General features: G+C 45.2%; 1 protein-coding gene across 1 annotated transcript in view; it reads right to left on the bottom strand.

The window, feature by feature from the left end:
• The window catches only part of LOC137616354 (uncharacterized), a 335,573-nt gene that overhangs the window by 42,001 nt on the left and 275,175 nt on the right, over nt 1-18,397 (bottom strand). The window contains exon 19 of the mRNA XM_068346014.1: nt 7,498-7,619. Within this exon, the coding sequence (XP_068202115.1) occupies nt 7,498-7,619 (122 nt within the window). The remainder of the gene's footprint in view (nt 1-7,497; nt 7,620-18,397) is intronic.

Here is an 18,397-nt window from a genome sequence, read left to right as displayed (position 1 = left end):
CAGGTAAACAATGGTCTGGGATGGGACGAGCTGGGACTTCTCTAAATTGACCAGGAGGCCCAGTTCCTTGGTCAGATCCATAGTCCATCTGAGATTCTCCAGACAGCGACGACTTGTGGGAGCTCTTAAAAGCCAGTCGTCTAAATAGAGGGAGGCTCTGATGTCTGCCAAGTGAAGGAATTTCGCAATATTCCTCATCAGTCGCGTAAACACAAGAGGTGCCGTGCTTAGGCCAAAACACAGGGCTTGGAACTGGTACACAACCTTTCCATAGACGAATCTCAGGAAAGGTTGGGAGTCTGGGTGGATGGGGACGTGAAAGTATGCGTCTTTCAGGTCTAACGAGACCATCCAGTCCTCCTGCCTGACCGCTGCTAGGACCGACTTCGTCGTCTCCATAGTGAACGTCTGCTTGGTGACATAAGCATTGAGCGCACTGACGTCCAGCACCGGTCTCCAACCTCCTGTCTTCTTGGCTACCAGGAAGAGACGGTTGTAAAAGCCCGGGGATTGATGGTCCCGGACTATGACCACTGCCTCCTTGTGTAGCAAGAGCGACACCTCTTGTTGCAACGCTAGCCTCTTGTCCTTCTCCTTGTAGTTGGGAGAGAGGTTGATGGGAGATGTAGCTAGAGGGGGATTGCGGCAGAACGGAATTCTGTATCCCTCCCTCAGCCACTTCACAGACTGAGCGTCTGCACCTCTGCTCTCCCAAGCTTGCCAGAAGGTCTTGAGTCTGGCTCCTACAGCTGTCTGGAGAGGAGGGAAGTCAAAACTTGCCTCTTGTGGCCTTGGAACCCTTCTTGGACTTGCCACGGTTACTGTCTGCACGGGTACCTCCTCTGCTGGAGGTTCTGCCACGAAAGGGTGGGATGAACCTGGAAGCAGGAGTATCAACTGCTAGAGGGCGGTAAGGTTTAGTCACGGAAGGTAAGGTCTTAGCCTTACGTGCAGAAGAAGCCATGAGGTCATGCGTATCTTTCTGGAGAAGAGAGGCAGTCATCCCCTTAATTAATTCCTCCGGAAACAGACACTTGGACAGAGGAGCAAAAAGTAACTCTGACCTCTGGCAAGGGGTGATACCAGCAGATAAGAAGGAGCACAGATGTTCCCTTTTCTTGAGGACCCCTGATACATAAGAAGCCGCAAGCTCGCCAGAACCATCCCGTATTGCCTTGTCCATGCTGGACATGATCAGCATGGCTGAGTCCTTGTCAGAAGGGGCAGTCTTCCTGCTTAAGGCTCCCAGACACCAATCGAGGAAGTTGAATATCTCGAAGGCACGAAAGACTCCCCTTAACAAGTGATCAAGATCTGTAGAGGACCAGCAGATCTTCGAACGTCTCATAGCCAACCTGCGGGGAGAGTCAACCAGACTTGAGAAGTCGGCCTGGGCAGAGGCAGGAACCCCCAAGCCAGGTTCCTCTCCCGTGGCATACCAGACGCCCGACTTAGAAGCCAGCTTGGGAGGAGGAAACACAAAAGAGGTCCTTCCCAGTTGCTTCTTGGACTGCAACCAATCCCCCATAACCCTCAAAGCTCTCCTTGAAGATCTGGCAAGAACAAGCTTGGTGAAGGCAGGCGCAGTAGACTGCATGCCCAGAGCAAACTCGGAGGGAGGAGAACGAGGGGTTGCAGACACAAAGTGTTCAGGGTACAACTCTCTGAACAAAGCAAGGACTTTGCGGAAGTCTAAGGAGGGTGGCGAAGACTTGTGTCCTTCAACATCAGAAAGAGGATCATCAAGATGAGCAGCTTCATCCTCAGAAGCCTCCTCACCCGACAGTAGAGTTGTAAGAGGCAAAGGCAGAGCAGCAAGCTGAACGGCTGAATCCTGCAGAACGGGTGCATGCGTACCTGCGGATCCATCATCATGCCTATGCTGGACAGACTGTGAGCTGGCAACAACAAAAGCAGAGGGCCGGTGTGAGGGAGGGTCTGCGGTGGGCTGAGGAGCATGCGGTGTGGTATGCAGAGCATGCTGTGAGGCATGCGGCTCATGCTGCATGGCATGCGGCTCATGCTGCATGGGATGCGGCTCATGCTGCATGGCATGCGGCTCATGCTGCATGGCATGCGGCTCATGCTGCATGGGATGAGGCTCATGCTGCATGGTATGAGGCTCATGCTGCATGGAATGCGGCTCATGCTGTAAGGTCTGCAGAGCATGCTGCATGGGCTGAGGACAGCGCAACTGTGGAGGAGCTCTCACAGGAGGAGGGATGATAACCTTCTCTGCCTGATAATCCTGCATAAAAGCCGCAAGCTGAGACTGCATAGTCTGCAGCATGGACCACTTAGGGTCTACTGTGGTTGGAGCAGAGGCCTGTTGAGGGACCACTCTACCTCTCTTGGGAGGTGTGCAGTCATCCGATGACTGCGGCGAGTCCGAACTGACCCAGTGGCTACACCTGGGCCGTTGGACTAGCTCTGAAGGGACTTTACGCTTAAGCGGTCGTGAGACCTTAGTCCACCGTTTCCTCCTGGAAACCTCTTCCACAGACGAGGAATGTAAGGGCTCATTCGTCTGGGAGTGGAAGGGACGATCCTTAGCAGATACGTCCGCAACCACTGAGGATACATCTGTGCGCCGATCAAGGCCTGCTGAACCCTTTGGTCCTTCGACATTGCTTCTCCCCTGGGCTTGGGAGCTTGCAAGAGGTCCCGGACTGGGCGGACGACTGGCACGCACAGATGTATCCTCATGCGCAACACTGACACTGACACTATGCACAGCACTTGCACTAACACTTCCCACTGCACTCTTCGCTTTCAGCTCTCTGACATCCGCCAAGAGCTGATTGCGGTCACTAACCAACGACTCCACCTTATCACCGAGAGCCTGAATGGCACGCAACATATCAGCCATTGCAGGCTGAGCACTCGTAGCAGGTTCGGGGGTCACCACCACAGGGGAAGGAAAAGGTTGAGGGGCATGGGGAGAGGAAATATCCAAAGAGCGAGAAGAACTCCTCCTATCTCTCTCCTTCTCTAACCTACGAGTATATCTGAGGAATTCATTAAAATCGAATTCCGAAAGCCCAGCATTCCCCACATCGATCTTCCAATTGACAGGATTTTCCCCTACAATTGGAACATACGGTGTGAGGATCAACAGAGGCCTTCGGAAGACGCCTATTACAAGTCCTAACACTACATCGCCTGTATTTAGGAACTTGGGAATGGTCAGACATCTTGAATTTTAGAAGTAGTCAAAGGGGGAATTCCAAAGTAAGCAAAGATCGTTAACCAATGAATCAAATTAATACCAAAAGCTTGCTAAGCTAAGGCTAAAGCTTCCTGTACAGCGAAGGCTAAAATTTCAGAGCAAATACTTCACCAAATCGTGAACGAAAGACTCCAAAATCAACAGCGTATCCATGTAAGTCTTGCCGGTGGCACGACAGAGGAAAAATTGAGGTCTTGTTGAAAAGAAGTACTGGAGTACCTGACCACAGATGGCGCTGGTGAGTACACCCCCACCTGTATAAGCGATCGCTGGCGTATCCCGACCGTAGATTTCTGTCGGGCAACGGAGTTGACAGCTACATGATCATCGGGTAAGATTAATATTGAAAAAGGTAAAGATAAAGGTGTCTGATTTCAGTTCCAGTATCATCCAAAGAGTTGCTCACCAGAACATTAGCAGTAAAGCCAAACCAACCACTGTAGTGACCAGCCACAGCAAGAACATCACTAGTAAACAGCCCCAACTCCATTCCTAGGCTAGGATTGATCTGCTGTCATGTGAGTGCTAGGCAACCATTTTACCACTCTACAAGCCAGGATGCTCAAATAATCATTTTTATCATTAAAATTTCTATGGAATGGTTTTATCACTCACTAGTTAACATGTGTGAACTATAAAGGTATTGTGTATATTTGTTTGTAATTCATTACTGTTTTACTACAATAGTTATTGTTATTAATAATACTTAGTGAATAGTATCATATTATTACAACAGCAATATACAGTACTATATGTAGTACAATAGGAGGTTTAAGGAAAAGAGAAAAGCAGAGAACAAAATTATTAAACTGTGAGGCAATGCTTACCGAGTTTATGCAGAGGAAGGCCATGAAGAATAAAAACTTTATCAAAAATATTTCCCGGATCTAAATACCGGTATGTGAAATACTGAAACCGCAATGACAGTGGCCTGACTGTATTATAATGGAAGCAACATACTTTTTGAAATAAAAATAAAAAACCTAATATCTACCTAACCCAACTAAAATAATTAATTTCACCTATTTTCAATCCAATAAAATCAATCCTAAAGGTTTTGATTACAGACAGTCTTCAACCAACGAACACAATGGGGACTGAGAAGTTGTTCGTAACTTGAATTTATTTGTAAATCGTTATCGTACAAGCACCTCTAGAATTAAATTTCGGCCTAGAATATGTATAGCATAACTCAAATGCCTACTACTTTCAGAAGTCAACAAATAGTCCCCTTTAATATAAAATCAATATAAATTTATTACAAATGATATTTAACTTACTTTATCACATTACATTACTGTATATAACACTGTAAAGTATGTTATTATCAACAGAGAAAGGTACAATTGGCCATACACCCGAATTACATTTGAGTACATTTCTTTCTCTCTCTAAAATAGAAAAAAATGGCAACAGATCTTTGTTATCCCAAATATTTCTTAGAAAAATGTATGAATAAGACTAAGAAAACATTTTATAGTGTTGAATTAGAGAGGAAGGAAACAATTAATAATATGCTTTGTTTGCCATTTCATGTTTGTTTTTTAGATGTTATACCCCTTTTGAAAAAACTAGACATTGCTGTAGTGTTTAAATATAATTGTACATTAAAAAAAATGTTAATTAAGAATAGTTCTGGAAATGATAATAATGTAATATATAGCATTCCTTGTTCAGAGTGTAACCTATTTTATGTCGGCCAAACATAAAAAAGTATACCAGTCAGATTAAAACAGCATCAGGTGGCCGTCTCCAGGGGTTCCCTTAATAATGCCTTGGCCTCCCACTGGTTGGGGTCAAGTCACAGAATTGTTTGGTCAAAGGCAGAAAAAGTAATCCATGTAAATGACTATTTCCAAAGGAATATTGTTGAATAATTTTTAATCTCCTGTACTCAAGGTAGAAATTTGAATCTAAGCCCAGGTCTGTTTTCCGTTAATCCAGTATTATCCTTTTATCTAAAATCTGACTTCTCCGGAATTATTAAGAAACTGACAGCTGTTGGATCCCCTTCTCCTGTATAAATACGATGTTTTTGTATATGTATTCTCATTGCTGAGTTTGATAATGTCCTGAGTGGATGAAAGTACTTTCGTGGCTATAATACATTTTATATTCATCACGTGTCAGCTTTCGTGATTTCTACACACACACACACACACATATATATATATATATATATATATATATATATATATATATATATATATAATGGCTAACCATTTCTTTGCACTACTAGCACTCTCACCACTAATCTTGTGCTTCATTGCAATAACACTAACAATCTCCCTATCAGCCATAGTTAACATTATTTTAATTTGCAGTAATAAGGCAAAAATATGGCGAAAGTAACCACACAAAGAGCTACGCCAATCACAACAGCAAACATTAGATTTTGAATAAAGTGGGTCGGTACTGCCTGCCCTTATTGGGTCGGTACTGCCTGCCCTGGGTGGCGGTGGCTGGATCAAAACTCAGTTGGGAGTGGCGCTAATTGCAAAATTACAGTATAACTCCCCGGAGTTTGAACATACTTTTTACTTGCGGTAGTTGCGTTCGTAAATATGAAAGTTTGCAAATCAGTTGTTCATAACTTAAGGACTGTTTTTAATTACAACAAACACTAACATTTGTTTTTCAAGGGACTCGTTTCGGCAATTGAAGCACTAACACATAAAATTACCCTGTGATGGACCGGTGGACAACCTTTGGCAAGCAAAGGATGTGCACAGCCATCCAAAACATGACGTAACCAATCAGCTTTTGCCAAAACTTTTATCAGATTCATTGTTCTAAGGAATCATACGATATGACACTCCATCCATACTTGAAATAAGATGTGGCTTTAGAGCACTCACCTTAGAGTGTGGAGGAATATTAGGATCTTGGTTACCAACTTGGTCATCTGCCTCACAATCTAGTTATTTAAGAGTGACTAGGATTGCAGGAATGTGTGTCTTGCAGCAGAAGGATCTAAAGTAAATGAAGAATTTGAGGCTCTTTGGGAAGATCTTGAATCTGCAATGCACTGAATGGAACATTGGAACCCCAAGACCTGACCTAAGAAGTCAGGTTAGGGTTTGATATGGGACAGGTTAGTTTAGGATTACTGCCTTAAAGACTCACTGGCCTCCTGAAGTTTCACAAAAGCTAAAGAAATTGAGTTTTAAAGCCTATCACTATCAAACCTTTTCATTGAATACTGTATTGAAGTTTGGTGTTGGCATGTTATTACTGTCATCACCCTCTGCTATAGTCAACAATCCTTGTCATATTTGGATTTCCCCGAGCTAAAAGCTAGATAACTCTCCTTGTCATCTTTGGATTTTCCCCTCAGCTAAACGGTAGTTTCCTTGAACAGTTTGAGTGGTTGGCAACCATAAAAACATACTTGTCCATAAGAGGAACAGTGAGCCCTTCACACTCCTCAAAATGGTTATTAAAATCACAATACTGTCTGTGATATGAGAGACACAAAGAATGAGGATTACAATTGCAATTCCCTAGAAAGAATGCGGATCATGATTTCCCAGAAAAAAATTCCCTATAAAGAATGCGGATCATGATTTCCCATAAAAAAAGTCCCTGGAAAGACTGCGGATCATGATTGGCAAGAAAAAAATTCCTTAAAAAGAATACAGATCACGATTTCTCAGAAAAATTCCCTAGAAAGAATAAGGATCATGTTTTCCCAGAAAAAAAATCCATAGAAAGAATGTGGATCATGATTGCTCCCTAGAACAATCTACGTAATAGTTACTTGTATATCAAGAAGATGTCTTTAAATGCACTATAATCTTGAATTTGAACAATCTAGAGATAAGGGCTATTGACAACCTGAAGTTTACACAAATACTGTAAACACAAAAGATCTGTTGCTTGAAGAAGCCATCAGTGGTTGTAATTAAATGCTAGATTTTCTCATTACTCTACTTGAGGCATAAGTCTATTGAAAGGAGAGAGAATTCTTTTCTTTAGTTTTATGGGCAAATGTTAATAAAACCAAAGAACAGAAGTAAAATGTTTAGGTTTATCAGTAAAAAAAAATTATGATGGGAAACCCCTGAACTTATGACACTTGTTAGGAATGTCTAGTGGATTATATGACCCAAGTTTTGAATTCAAAGTGCAAACCTTTAAAGTTAATTTGGTTTCCAACAATATGTAACACATAGATACCATACTGTATATGGTATGGGAAAAGTTTTGAAATGAAATATAGAATCCATTAAGTACAAATAATTGTAACAGTAATAGTGGGGTCTTACCTTAATACATTTAGGACAGCTATATTCCCCATTAATACAGTGGGATGACACATGAGCTTTCAACCTAGCCACAGAGAAGAACCCTTCCCGACAAATAGGACAATCATAACCCTTACAGCCTTCTGCAAATGATAAGTGAATAATTTTAGTTTGTAAATAACATTACTGCATTATTTTATCTTTCAGTATAGATCAGAGTTTATCCATATTCATGCATTGAGGATGAAATATAAATAATACCTGCTGGTGGAAAGTAAATAAGCACTTAATAATAACTAAAAGGAAAACTACCAGCTGTAACATTTAAAAACAAAATCCTAAAAAGAAAAAAAAAACATATTGAACCTTATTTGTGAGGAACAAAATCCTAGTTGCACTAACTTCTTGAGATAAAAGCTGAAAAGGTAAATATTGCATATGCCAAGATCTCCAATTGACATATGTAGGCTATCACTCCTAATTCTGCTAGGTAAAAAGAACCCCAGGGAATGCTTGAGGGGGAAGGAGGCAGGCTACACAATGACTACTGGGGTTATATTTAAATCTTTTTATATTATTGAAACATTACTTGTTTATTAGACCTCACATTATAAATTTTCATTAATAAAGTTATTTATTTGTATACAGTACTCACTTAATTTTTATACTGCTCCTTCTCTGGAAGCTTGGTTTTATCAACATTTAGTCCTAAAACTAAAATATTTTCCATTTCCTTTCCTTTCAATAGACTTATGCCTCTAGCAAATTAACGAGACAATCTAACAGCAAAATAGTAAAGGGAAGACAGGAATGTCGTTTGGAATTCTGTGAGCATTTGCCCACTTTAGTAGGGCGCGTTCACAACAGAGGGCACTGATATATTGTGCTCTTGTTGTCTGCTACTTGCTTTCTCAGTCAGTGTTACCAGATGGAAAAATTTCACACGCGTTCTTTTCAAATTATAGTGGGTGTTTCTTTATCAGGCATGATACAAATACATGCTACACCATGAATAAAACAAAATTTAGCACTGAAGAAAAGTACTACTTTCTTAGGAGTATCTGGGATCTCCTCCCATCCGACCAGAGTTTTGTGTAGTTTACCCTAAACCCATTTTCTATGAGGGGTAACCTCAGGCGGAGTGATACGCGCCCTGAGGCTAACCCCGGGTCAGAGAGCATGCTTGCTCAGGTCTCGACCTCCAGTAAGTTCTTGGTTGCTAAGGTCTCTAAGAATACCAGGGGACACTCGGGGAAGGCAGGGTGGGCCATTACCCGAAAGTAGTTCGAGGTAAGTACTGTTAGGAAAAATACAAATTACTGAAAATTTGTGATTTGTTCCAACACGAAGTACTTACCTCGAACTACTTTCTTAGGAGACTTATACTTTAGGAGGTGGGCGTGGCCCTAAAAAGTTCTTGAGACCGTGTTGAGGAATATCCAGAGACCTGGAAAGGAGGCTAGGTCGTGTTGACCCCATAGAAAATCGATCGAGAGGAAACTACACAAAAACCCATCTTAGTGTCTGAGAAACTCACCTGTGCAAGAAATCCTAGGGGACATGACTTCCTCTTATTGGGGTACTCGTCTCTGGCTCAGGGCCCTCGCAAAGCCCACTTGAAGCGGAAAAAGGGAAAGAAGGTACAAGGGGGTTTAAGGAACGAACCTGTGTCTCTTGTGCTTGTTACCCGCGGTTATCACTGGGGCTATGCCTTTAAACCGGTTGGAGCACGGAAACGATGGTACCTATCGAGAACCCGTCCAGGGATCTTCTTGAATAGTCCTTCAAATAGAGAGCCGTGAAGGTAGACTGGTTGGCCCAGGTGCCTGCCCTTAGGATCTGGCCCACTGCCATATTTTTCTCAAAGGCCAATGTAGTACTCAGGCCCCTAATGTCATGGGGCTCGGGTTTCCCCGGCAGGGGGATTCCTGCCTTACTGTAAGCCCTGATGATGACCTGCCGCAACCAGAAGGAGATGGTATTCTTCGAGACTGGCTTCTTCACGAGGCCTGTGGAAACGAAAAGACTTCTGATCCCGGGCTGGAGTCTTGCTGTGCTTTCCAAGTATTTCCTCACTGCCCTGACGGGGCATAGGCGCAAATCCTTCACGTCGTCCGACCGGGGGATTGCCGGAATTGAGAAACCCTCAAATTTGGGGTCCCACACGGCAGGGTTCTGGGTCTTAGCTACGAAGGAAGGGACGAACTTGAACGTGACTTCTCGCCAACCTATCGAGTGAGCCACTTCGTAGGACAGACCATGAATCTCGCCTACCCGTTTAGCTGATGCTAACGCCAGCAAGAAAACCGTCTTGAGAGTGAGATCCTTGTCCACAATGTCTTTCAGGGGCTCGAACGGAGGTTCGGATAACATTTTCAGGACCCTTGCCACGTCCCATTGTGGCACCTTCACAGCTTGTGGGGGGCATGATTGCTCAAAGCTCTTAATGAGCATTGAGATATGTCTGGAGTTACCCAGGTCTATGCCTTTCAGGAGAAAAACTTGGCCCAGAGCAGCGCGGACTCCCTTGATGGCTGGAATGGACATGTTGACCACGTCCCTGAGGTAAACTAGGAAGTCCGCTACTTGCGGGATGGAGGCCTTCAGGGGCCTGATGTTCCTAGCGGCGCACCATTGGGTAAAGGTGGCCCTTCTTAGCCTGGTATACAGCTGTCGATGACCGTCTCAGGTAGCCTGACATCCTCGTTGCTGTACTCGACGAATAGCCTTCCCTCCTTAGGAGGCGCTCGATAACCTCCACGCATGAAGGCGGAGGGACCAAGGATTCTCGTGGAATCTTTGTAAGTGTGGTTGCCGGAGAAGGTCTGGCCTGTCCGGAAGGGGCCAGGGCGGCTGTTGTGTTAATTCCCTTAGGTCCACGAACCACTCTCTCTCCGACCACCAGGGGGCTACCAAAGTCATCCATAGGTTGTTCGTCCTTCTTACCCTGTTGAGGACCTGCCTGAGCATCCCGAAGGGGGGAAAATCGTACACGTCGAGATTGTCCCAAGGATGTTGGAAGGCGTCCTCGAACGCCGCTTTTGGGTCTGGGACAGGAGAACATAACACGGGGAGCTGCGTGTTCAGCCTTGTTGCGAAGAAGTCCATTTCTGAATGACGGACCTGGCTACTGACGGGTGTGGAGACCATTCGGACCCTACCACTTGCCCAATCCTGCTGAGGCCGTCGGCGAGGACGTTCCTTTTCCCTGGGATGAACCTCGCTGATATTCTTATCTGCTCCACTTCGTCCCATTCCAAAAGTTGTAACGTGAGGACGCACAGCTCCTTCGACCTTAGGCCTCCCTGCTTCTTTATGTAAGCTACTACCATGGCGTTGTCGCACATCAATGCCACGGTGTTTCCCCGGAGTAGGTGTACAAACTCCAGGCACGCTCTTTGTACTGCCCTCATCTCTAGTACGTTTATGTGCTGGGTCTTCTCTAGGGCTGTCCAGTTCCCTCTTGCTGATTTCCCTAAGAGATGGGCACCCCACCCCTCCTTCGATGCGTCCGTGAACAGGAGCATCTCCGGAGGATCGGCCGCAAAGGGCCGTTTCGTGTTCGGAAACACCGGGACCACTCTGTGGGGGGAATCCGTTTGGGTCCAGCTTTCCTTTAGGTTCCATTGGACCTCTCTGAGCTTTAGCCTGCCCTGGGGGACCAGTTTCTCCAAAGACAACAAGGTGGCCTATCAGTCTCTGCCAGTCCTTCGCTCTCCTGGGTTGGTCCGTCAGGAAGGGGCGGAGGACCTGGTCTAAGTTGTCCAGCCTGTCCGCGGAGGGGAAGGCTTTCACTAACCGGGAATCCAGAACCATCCCGAGGTAGGTTGTCCTGGTGGAGGGTATCAGTTGGGACTTTTTTAGGTTGATGGTGATCCCCAGAACGTTGCAGAACCGCAGCAACATCGCGCCTTGCTCCTTCAGTACTTCCTCTGAGGCTGAAAGTAGCAACCAGTCGTCCAGGTAACGAATCAGGCGAATGCCCTGTTCGTGTGCCCAGACTGAGACCGTTGTGAAGACCCTTGTGAAGACTTGGGGGGCAGTGGACAACCCGAAGCAGAGGGTCTTGAACTGCAACGTCTGGTTCTCCCATTTTACCCGTAGGTACTTCCTGCTGGAGGGATGAACCGGGATCTGGAAGTAAGCATCCTTGAGATCTACTGACATCATGAAGTCCCCTTCTCTCAAGGATGCCAAGACTGATTTTGGGGTGTCCATTTTGAAGTCGGTCTTGCAGACGAACTTGTTGAGGGCTGAGAGGTCTATGACCAGTCTCCATCCTCCTGTCGCTTTGTCCACCAAGAACAGCCAGCTGTAGAACCCCGGACCTGGGTCCTGAACAGGTTCCAATGCCCCTTTTGCCAACATTGCTGAGACCTCTCCCTGCAGAGCTGTCCGTTTCAAGGGATCCTTGGGGGCTAGCCACTCCGCCTGCTGGTCTGGTATCAGAGGTGGAGGGTCCACTAGGAAGGGCAACCTGTACCCTTCCTTCAGAACTGTCACGGTCCACGGGTCTGCTCCGTGTTCTTCCCATGCTTGCCAAGAACGTTTGGGGCATCCCCCCACCTGAGGCTTCGGCAGGATTAGGGGGCCTCCCTCCCTATCTTCTCCTCGAGGAGCGACCTGAACGCCCTCTTCTGGACGCCGCGAAGGACGGCCTATAGGAGGTTTGGGTCGAGGCTGATCCCCTACAGGAGGGCTGAGATGACTGGGACCATGCTGTCGCCGAGTTGTCTCTCCTAGGCTGGTTAGGAGCGGCCGAGGAGGGCGAGGCGTGTCGACGGAGGACCTTCTGAACGTCGGCCTTCTGACCGGGTGGGGCCTGGTCTCGAACGGTTCCTTCAGCCTCCGAACTCTCTCCATCGATTCCTCCGCTGCCTTCAGGGGAAAGATTGCATCGTCCCACAGGGTCAGGTTCCTCAGAGATCTGGCCTCTCTGTCCGGCAGCCTCCTAGTCAGCTTGCTTAAAACGGTGTCCCTCCTTCGTAGGACCCAGTTGGTGGACAAGGCTAGCGACTGGTATGATAGGAATTTCAGGGCCTTGCCTCCCAAACTGATGAGTTCCTTTAGCAAGGCCTGGGTCTCTGATACTGTCAGGTCGTAGGACGACTGAACGCCCACCAGGGTGGAGGCCCACCAGTCCAGCCAGGAGGAGACGTTGACTAGGTCCTTCGATATCTCCTCCACATGACCGCCTCCGAAGGAGAGAAGCAGATCGTAGCCATGGACGCCCTTTCTTCTGAGGCTCCTTGCCCCAACACGGTGAGTGCTGGCTCCAGTGTACAGGCGCCCGCTCACTGTCCCTCTGGGAGGTAGAACTTGCTTTGGGACTTCAGGCCCTGGAGCAGCTTGGAGGCGCTCTGGCTCTTGGGCGCCTCGGCGTGGTTGGCCACGATCCTGTCCACGTGGACTTTTCCCAACTTAACGTCCCTCGCCAAAGGGAGGGCCAAGGAGGGGCGCTGCTGGACCGGGGTGTCCACTATTCTGTTGAGGCTGGAACGCCATGCATCTTCGGAGGAGGGTTCCGGTACGTCCAGCCTGTGGTGACTTCTGATGAGGCCTATCACCCTCCGATAGGCCGATACCTCCGCTGCTGACCCCTCTCCATGGTCGTCGAGCTCCTCCGACGGGGGTGCTGGCACATGTGACGGGGGTACTCCGACGGAGGATCTCACACGTGGGGGAGTCCTGGACCGACGCTCTCGCGGGGGTTCACGACGAAGGACGGGCATCGCCGTCGGAACGGGGACCTCCATCCTGGGTCCAACATCTCTCCCGTAGGTTCTCGAACCTGCGGGCCTGCCCGTCGAGGAAAGCCGAGGGTTGCGCTCGTGACGAGCTAGGTGGCCCTTGGAGGTCAGGACTCTGCTGCCAGACCGAAGGAGCGACTCTCTCCACTGGGCGGATGGAGCCGGAACCTTCACGGTTTTACGCCTCCGTCGGGTGCTGCTGCTGCCGGAGGAGTACAGTAGGGTCCCGAATTAAGCGTGTTCGAATTACACGATTCCCCTTTTCCGCGATCGCTATTTTTCAAAAATAAATTTTCTGTATCTGCGAGGCTGTTCAAAGTTCGCGAGTCAAGCACTACAAAATGTATCAAATCTATTGTCTTTTCTTAAAAAGACAATAGATTTGATACATTTTGTAGCTATATTGGTAGCCCTAAATACAGTGATTTATAATAAATGTTACAAAACAATATCAACATTACATTTCATTAACATAATTTCATAATGAATAGCCTATTTAAGGATAAAATTCCACATCAACAATGAAATCAACTGTTAACTGTGCGAGTCCAGCTGACAAAATGTAAACAGAAATGTGGTTACGTTCTCGGCAATCTTTATCTTTCTCCAACCTTACGATAATTGTAATGGTAGTGTTAATGATGGTATATTAAAGCATTATTTTTGTTTAGTACAGTATATTTAAAAGCCTTATTTTTCCCTCTGGGCGTTCAAGGTTTTCACGAGTAGACTGGGTTCATTTATCGGCAGTGAATAGCCTAAACTTCGGTAACGAGTCGTCAATATTTTGTCATATTTTAAACAGTATACATTTGATTTGCAAACATTGGTTTTGTAGAGTAGACGGTAAAATAAAATCTAGAGAGAGAGAGAGAGAGAGAGAGAGAGAGAGAGAGAGAGAGAGAGAGAGAGAGAGAGAGAGAGATATTGACGACTCGTTACCGAAGTTTAGGCTATTCACTGCCGATAAACGATAACAACCCCTTTAATGCAAACTAACTGTATCCTTTGATATTCCTCTATATTTATCACGAATTCCTTCTATACCTCCTCAGACACTCTTATTTCAAATATCTAAATTATTCTTATCACAACTAACACCATCTAGTCATTTTCATTCCATTATATCTATTATTCCTCTGGATCTTATTCCCTTTCCTTATTCTGTTTATTCGATGGGATTCGTATTTCCCTTTACCGTCTTTCAGAATCTATTTTTAGCCACTGGCAACCAAATCCCCCCTTCCCCCCCTTCCTACCGTCTCCTCTGCGAGTCCACCCAGCCTATCTCATCACTCCCCCCACCTGCATCCTCCCCTGTTCTAGGTCTGTAACCTTCTGCGTCATATCTCTCTCTCTCTCTCTCTCTCTCTCTCTCTCTCTCTCTCTCTCTCTCTCTCTCTCTCGTTATACAATACTTACAAATAGATGAAGAAACCAAAATCGGTTTTCTTGAAGTGTCAATTAAATACAAAACGAAAAAATTATACCGTGTATACATCCATTTCGATCATAGCTTAAAATACGGTAACCGATTTCGTCCGCAAACCACTATTTTTTAGGAAACACCATTCTATTCCAGAAAATTTTTACTCTTTAAATGTCAATTGCGCTATAATAAAACATGTACTTATGTTGTTAAATTTCGGGTGTGTTTTAAAAATCGAGTATTGCTAACTTATTTTTGTTTTACTTTTGGCTGTGATCACATCAGCTGTCTAGCTTCCGCGCGAATACAATAACAAAGAATTGTTTACACCATTTCTTAACTTATTCAAACCATCTATACAGTTAATATTACATAAACACCAATGTGTTATAACCTATCATATTTATTGTTTAGTACTTTAAAACCATCCCTCTCTCTCTCTCTCTCTCTCTCTCTCTCTCTCTCTCTCTCATCGAACGTTATAGCGGTAACCTAATTGTTCGGTGACTTTAAAAATAGGCCTAGTACTTTCTTCTTTTATCTTTTTTGCATATGGATCCATAATTGAGGTGGGTACAAGTTGACTTATAACTGAAGTTAGGAAAAGTATTTTGGATATGGAAAGGACAATTATCTTTCGTAACAGTTTAGAATTATCGTAAGTTATCACTCTGTCATTAGCGGCAGTTTGCTATTGTGGATTAAACGCTTAAGGAAAAAAAAAATTCCAGCTTTGCTACGAATTTAGGAATTTATATGGATACGGTAAGTAAAATATTTGTAATAACATAATGTTTACTAAATGTTTGTAATATCATTAGTTATGACTTAGATCATGTGTGTTTAATGCATTCGTTTGTTTATTATGATCGAAGATGGAGCGTAAACAAATGGAAGGTTTCCGTTTCAGGCGGCATCATAAAGAAAAACATTTCATAAATGGCATTCATTTCATTTATTTGAAAGTTCTAATAAAAAATAATTAGAACATTGGTAATAACAAATTCAACATATAATCTATACTTGGTAAAATTGCTGTCAATTCAAAAACACAGATGTATAAATGCGTCTGTTTCTTCGTTGTGATCAGAGATAAACGTAAAAAAAACATTGGTTGTCGTTTTTCTATTGTGCTTTTTAGCTGTTTAGGAAACGCATGATATAAAATCGCCTTTATTTTGATAATTCTGGATTTTCAATCATACAACAAGCTAGTCTATAGAGTGATGGTTTTGCTATTCACCACTTGTATTATACAATAGATATGACAAACATTAAAATTTGTCTGTATTTTGGGTTGTGTTATAACGGGAAATATATGGTGTTTACACCTATCCTGATTGTAATTTTAACCATTTTTCAAGTTATTAGAACTTTAAAGTATATTAAATGTTTTATTTATTTACAAAAACAATTTGATATTATAAAGAAATACAGTATAGTACAAAGAAAGTATTGGAAATGGGTAGTAAACACATTTGAATAGGCAAATTGCTGGTTGCCATGGCCGCAATGGAATTATTTCTGTTAGTTGTGTGTTTCGAAATTCGCGATTTTCCATTTACACGAGGTCATTAATCGACCAAATTCTCGCATAATTCGGGACCCTACTGTATCTATCCGGGGAGCTCGTCCTCGGGCGCCAACTTGAAGGGCCCGGCGCCGCAGCTAGCTCCAACAGCCTGTCACGGTGAACCATCACCCACTCACTGCTCTTGGGGGATCTTGGGCGCAGACTCTCGTGGCGCGACCTCGAGAGGGAGCGAGAGCGCGACAACTTCCTCCTTCGTCTCCTGAGCTTCCTCAGCGCTTCATCCTCCGAAGAGCAGGAAAGCTCCTCCACTGAGGAGACCGATGACTTATAGGCCCTCTTCGAAGGCCTCGCCTCCCGCGTTGGGTGTAGGAGGATTCCTGCGACGCTCCGTGGAAGACGACGCCTGCAAAAACACCTCTGGGAAGACGGCCGACGACGCTGAGGGGGATCGAGGAGGCTCTCCCGTGGGAGACCAGGTCCCGAAGTCTTCCTCCATCCTCATCGGGGACCTGAAGGGCGTCTAAGGGGACACCACGCAGTGGGTCCGACGGCGGGGAAAGCTCCTTCTCGACGTTTCCCTCGGCGGCTGAACCACCTGAAAAGCACGCCCAAGAGGCTGGAGAGGAATTAGCAACATTTTCCCCCCACATGGGGTCATCAGAGGAGACGTGACCTGCAGGCACCAGGCCACCGTCTCCCAAAAACACTCCCGCCCTTCCCTCAGACCCCTTACTCGCCTGGAAAGACGCCACAACCCCACTGTCATGAAGGTCAGTCTCTTGGGGGAAGGGCCACGGGCCTCTTTCCCGCAACGGACTTACCTCGTCCCCTACTCTGGGTAGGGGAGGTTGGGAGAGAAGCTTGGACCGACGAGGAGCCCATCGAAGCAAGGGAGGAAGGGACGTTGGTCTTCTTAGGCGACTTCTTCGTCGTCTTCTTCTTTTTGGTGCTATACCGCACCCACTGCACCTCATTCCACGACTCGCACTCCGGATACGTGGCGGAAGGGGAACACACGCTGCCCCTGCACGAGGAACACAAGGGGTGCGGGTCAACTTCGGGTTTCGAAAGGAATGCTCCAAACGATTTGCCGGCCATAGGCCCAGGACAACGGCGAGGATGCTCCATGATGAAGGAGAAGCACTACGAGACACAAGCGCACACAGGGAAAGCACAAAGAGAAAGCACAATTGAACCACGTGGGTACCGCGTGGGACACAAAGGGTCGGGGACACACAAGTCACACTGGGATTAAGGAGAGCGGCGAGATGATATCGCGACGCGACCAGAGAACTTACTGGAGGTCGAGACCTGAGCAAGCATGCTCTCTGACCCGGGGTTAGCCTCAGGGAGCGTATCACTCCGCCTGAGGTTACCCCTCATTGAAAATGGGTTTAGGGTAAACTACACAAAACTCTGGTCGGATGGGATGAGATCCCAGATACTCCTAAGAAAGTAGTTCAAGGTAAGTACTTCGTGTTGGAACAACTATAATTTAATGGTGCATTTTTTCCTAGCACTTATCGAGGTCAAATTAAGGTAAGGTTGTATATCAAATGTATATATGATTATAACTTGAAGAACATGTGTACTTTATCAAAGTCCAAGATTATACACTGAAACAGGACCTAATAGAGGCTAAGGCTACTTTGAGGGGCCCTTATTTTACTATGTAAGAGCAAAGTCATACCTCTAGAAACAAAAATCACATTAAATGTAGAAAAAAAACACAACATCTATTTTGACCATATCTCTATATGGTATGAGAAAAATGTGACTGTTAACAAGCCTAAGACAATATTAGACCACCCACCACTAATCTACCCACCTATAGTTTAGTCTTAGGCACAGTCCTATTATTTTGGATGTGTGTCTTTCCCATATTCTGTAAGTTATATTTGCAATATCATATAAACATGAAATACATAGCTTAACCTCAAGTTGCATTTTGTAAATGAACAAGCTATGTATGTAAATATGAAAAAAATATAGGTAGTCTAACGATCCATGTAATGTAATATGAATATATGGAAAATTACAATGAATAATAATAGACCAATTATTGGATAACTGTTAATAGTAACATATAAACTCTCAGAAATACTGAATCCTGTAGATTTTTACCCAATTAGTTGGGCGCGTCGGCAATAGATGGCACTGATCAGGTGCACAGGTTTTTTTATCGGTACACTTTCCTGTATTGTCTTT

This window comes from Palaemon carinicauda, chromosome 22, assembly GCF_036898095.1.
Source record: "Palaemon carinicauda isolate YSFRI2023 chromosome 22, ASM3689809v2, whole genome shotgun sequence".
In the NCBI taxonomy this organism is placed as follows: Eukaryota; Metazoa; Arthropoda; class Malacostraca; order Decapoda; family Palaemonidae; genus Palaemon; species Palaemon carinicauda.
Note: the sequence above shows the minus strand (reverse complement) of the source record. Positions and strands in the feature narration are given on the sequence as shown.